The sequence below is a fragment of the Zonotrichia leucophrys genome, unplaced genomic scaffold (assembly GCF_028769735.1).
Source record: "Zonotrichia leucophrys gambelii isolate GWCS_2022_RI unplaced genomic scaffold, RI_Zleu_2.0 Scaffold_300_64355, whole genome shotgun sequence".
NCBI classification, from domain to species: domain Eukaryota; kingdom Metazoa; phylum Chordata; class Aves; order Passeriformes; family Passerellidae; genus Zonotrichia; species Zonotrichia leucophrys.
Window position 1 is genome coordinate 1 of NW_026992505.1, and position 4571 is coordinate 4571.

Here is a 4571-nt window from a genome sequence, read left to right on the forward strand (position 1 = left end):
GAGGAGAACCAGTCTGGATTGCCCGGCAACTCGATGGAGGCACTTCAGGACTGGAAAGGTGGAGGCAGCCAGAGCCCTGAAAGAAGTGCAGGATTTTACCCACTCTTCAGGAGCAGAGATAGATTTTCTTGTACACCTACTGCTTGCTTTGCCTCCCCAGCCTGCCAGCACCAAGTCCTGCTCATGCTGAGCTCCCTTTTTGCTGCCCTGCTGTGCTGTGCCCTGACAGTGGGCTGGGCAGCAGGGCCAGTGGCTGGACATGGGCTGAGGGGGAGGGAGAAATAGGAGAGTTTTCCTTGGAGAAGCTGACTCAGATCCTACAGGCCTGTGCTGAGTGTGGGATTTTTTGCCTTGTTTCCTTCCCCATGTAAGATGAGGCTTTTCTCTGCATCATCATGGTAACACCTCCAGCTTCCCTCCCAGAGCAAGCTGGGATGATCCTGATCTCCATGGAGCCTCTTCCCAAGGCAGCCAGACTCCCTGTTTGCAGGGCTCTGCTTTCACCCAGAGCTGCTATTGCACTGCTGGCCCTGGAGCTGTCTGACAAAGGGAGACTTTGCAGGGGGCTGTCTCTTCTTCCCAGCATAGAAAATGGCTTGTTTTTTGGGTGCCAGCACCAACTGCTGAGCACCCTCACCTCCCTCGAGGCTTGGAGGGATTCAGGTGCTCCCTGGACGTGGCTCACACTCCCCTGGGAGCGGAGAAGGCAAGAGGGAATCTGTCTCCCTTGCCCATTGTCAGTGTGGCAAGCAGGGCTGGAGCTGCCAGTGCCACTGGGGGCCCTCAGCATTGGCCACAGAGGGGCCTCCCATCCCTGCAGGCCCATCACAAAGTGCTGCTGGAGCAGCTGCTTGTTGGAGAGGCCGTGCAGGACACGTTGTGGGGCTGCCCAAGGACGCTGTGCGGCACCTGTGGAGGGCACTGCTCCCCCTGGAACTCCTCAGGTGCTCCACAGGAAATTTTTGCAGGAGCTTTTGCTGTAGCACCTTGAGAAAGAAGCATTTAAATCAGAGAGAGAGGGGAAGAGCCTCAGGAGTCAGATGAGCTGGGCTGGACTCCTTCCCTCAGCTCCAAGAGCTCTCACTCTGAGTCTCCTCCTTTTCTAAAAGCAGGAAGTTTTGAAACTTTTTAAAGGCAAGTTGTGCATCAGAGAGAATTTCTACTGCCAGGAGCCATCCCAGTTCACTTTCATGTCATGTACTAATTAATGCATTGACCCGTGAGTATGGGAGAAGATTTTCCCCATGGTCCCTGCACTGGTCAATGGCATGGATGCAGGATGAGGTGAGGGTGATTCTGGCAGTGTTTGGGGAATAGGCGCCCTGGCTACAGCTGCACTTTGCTCCAAGATGCTCTTCTGCCTCCATTTCCATGCTCAACACCTCAATCTCTCCTGTCTTCCGTCCAGGCTTTCAGTATCCTGCCACTGCCAGGTGTGCTGCAGCCAGGACAGAGCCAGCAGGTCTCCTCCACCCTCTCTGGCCACCTCAACACCACCTGCAATGTCCCGGAGCTGTGCCACATGGAGGGAGGCTCCACCTCCGAGGTGCTGGTGCCCAGGGCAGCCTCACGTGTCAGCTCCTCCCTGAGCCCCCAGGAGATCAACTGTGGCTCACAGGCCCCTCTCAGGGACAGGTGAGTCAGCCTTCCGTGGGTTCCTGCTCTGCCATGGGTTATTGTCCCTGCAGGGCTTCCCTGCTCCAAGGCCTCTGAGCTCAGAGGAGCTGCAGAGCAAAGGCCAGCAGCAACACAGGGATGGCCACTCTGAGCTCCCTGGCTGCCAAGAGAGGAAGGACCTTCTTCTGTTGAGACAGAACATCTTCTTCTCTATTTGAGTGCTGAGCCCTGCTGGCTTAGCTGCTGTCTGCAGGGAGCTGGGCTCTGGGCTTGCCTTGGCACCACCTCTAGAGGTGTCTTGAAGTCCATGGTGTTGAGTGGCATCTTCTTCATCATCTGCCTTCTTCACCAGAACAGTGGGATTGTGGTATGGGCAGGCGTGGGGCACAGAGCAAACCTTGCTTTGGGTCCTGCTCCTGCCACAGATGAAGTCCTTGCACTGCTGATCTGCCAGGGTTCTCCTTATGGTGGGACAGCAGCCAGAAAAGCTCCTGTGCTTTAGGCTCCCCTGCAGCTGCAGCCGTAGGCAAGCACAGGAGAAGCTCAGCTCCAGCAAGGCAGCCCAGCTCAGGACACACAGGCCAAGTGTGGAGCTGGGAGTGGAGGCTGCTTAAAGCAAGCCTGTGCAGCAGGACTTCTTCAGGCCAGGCTGAAGTTGGTTTCATGGGGAGGAGATGGACAGGGCTGCTTCCAATGGTTTCCATGGCAGCCAGCACTGGTTTGCTTGGTCCCAGCTGGGTTCCAGCAGGAAATCTGGCTGACAAGAGCCTGTCTTGCAGGAGAGGAGTTCCTGCAGCCTTTGCTTTCTGACTGATAGGATTGTTCTCATGAAGGAGCAGGCTAGGAGTCGTTAAAACTGAAGATCACGGACAGAGACTCTCTAACTAATTAAAGTTAGATTGTGGGATGTTTATTAACACCGGCGGGCGGCACCAGAGCCATCCCTAAAAGGCGTGACCGCGCTGTCCAAGGTTCTTTGCCCTCTCTTTATTTCCCAAGATCTTACATACAATACATCTGCACAACCCCAGCACCTCCCATCCCTGCTCTGTATTCAAATGAGGCCATTGGTCCTTCACTCCTGTGCAATTCTTCCCTTGAATTGGGTTGGTGGTCTCGAATTGGGTCAGTGGTCTTAGGGGATGAAGTCAGGAATGTCTTCATCAGGTCTCTGTGACCCTCTGGCACCATCCAAGGTCCCCAGCTTAGTGATTGATTGACATCAGACCCAGGTGCTAACCATTGTTCTACTGGTTTCAAGATGTTCTTATAACAGTTCACTTCCTCCACTTCCTTCTAGAAAGATGCTCCTAATGGTAAACAATAGCACAATCAGCTCCAGCTTAAGCATCTCATAATCATTAACCTATGGTCTGCCTATCTAACCTACATCCTGATCAATGGGAATTGCTTCTAACCCTCAGCTGAAATCTGAACTCTTTAAAATCATGCCTCAGCTATGCCCAGGGAGAAGGGGGCTGAATGAGCTGAGTAAGAACTGTAGGAGAGCTAAGCAGATGTCAGCAATCTGTGCTCTGCTTTTAACTGGGAAGCCAAGAGACAAAGGGCGTTTCCAGGCACCAGCGCAGAGAGCTGCTGGATCAGCCTTTGGCAGGGGCTGGAGGGGTCTGGCTGTGCCTTCAGAGGGAGCTTGCACAGCCAACACCTTATGATGGCAAAGCTCAGGTTTGGCTCCTCCTGGAGGTCCCCTTCCACCCATGCCCTCACTTGGGATGTTCCCAGCCTCTGTGGGTTGAGGAGAATTCACGGAAATGGCCTCAGGGTCAAGGAATGAAGTGCAGGGCCAGCCAGGACTAGGGAGCCCAAGGTTCTGGTGGGACTCTCAGCCATGTTTCCTATTTTGTCTGCAGAAGGGAGCTGAAGGAGCCAACTCAAAAGGTCGAGGAGGAGGCAAAAGCCCTAGAGGAGGAAGAGAGGCAGAAGAAGGAAAAGAAGAGTGTCTCTGCAGGGAAGCAACCTCCAAAACCAGCGAATGGGAAAACCAAGACCCAAGAGAAGAAGGAAACCAAACTCCCAGAGAAGAAGAAAACCAAAATCCCAGAGAAGAAGGAAACCAAACTCCCAGAGAAGAAGAAAACCAAAATCCCAGAGAAGAAGGAAACCAAAATCCCAGAGAAGAAAGAAATCAAGGCTCCAGAGAAGAAGGAAACCAAAACACCAGAGAGGAAGGAAACCAAAGCCCCAAAGAAGTGTGAACCCAAAATCCCAGAGAAGAAGGAACCCAAAGCCCCAAAGAAGAGGGAACTCAAAGCCTCAAAGAAGGGGGGAACTGAAATCCCAGAAGACCCAGATGAGATGGAGAACTCTTCATTTTTTATTCACACAACTAATTTTACACAGTTTGACAGACCTTGTATGCAACTTTAGTTAGTTCATTGATTTCTTGCCAGTTATTCTATTATTGGTTAATAAAATAGATTTTACTTGAGCATCAAATCTCTCTATTGTATTGTTTACCTCTTCACTGATTCTCATGGGACAAATCCCTTGTTGTTGCAGGTGCATGTGGAGAGTTTTATTAATAGTTGGTTAGCTGAGAAAGGCCGTGCTGACATATTGCCACTGGTCAAGCTGAGAAATCAGCAGTCAGCAAGCTGAAAGGAGATGTCAGCAGCTTGCAATCAGTGGCCTTGCTGCAACATGGAGAAAGGGAGTAGAGATTAGTCCTGAATATCTCCTAAGAATATGTAGAAAGTATCAAAAGTAGGACCATAGGAATGTAAAAGTAGGTGTAACTGCTGATATGTAACTAACCAATCCTGAGCTCAACTTTTGCAATATGCATGAAGTTCATTACGAACTGTATTTAACCTGCCGTACTGATCAATAAAATTGGGCCTGTGATGATCAACTGATGTCCTGGTCTCCTTCCTTCGACAAATGGTGGAGAATGCGGGCAACAACGCTGTGAGCACCGCTGCGGGCAACGATGC

The 4571-nt window shown here is 51.7% G+C and overlaps 1 protein-coding gene across 1 annotated transcript; it reads left to right on the forward strand.

The window, feature by feature from the left end:
* Positions 1–1408: 1408 nt before the first annotated feature.
* On the forward strand, positions 1409–4005 carry LOC135441457 (small proline-rich protein 3-like; the record flags this gene model as incomplete). Its single annotated transcript, XM_064701003.1, has 2 exons — positions 1409–1635; positions 3489–4005. Coding segments are annotated over 2 exons (744 nt in total), but the record flags the coding sequence as incomplete, so codon positions are not given.
* Positions 4006–4571: the final 566 nt, after the last annotated feature.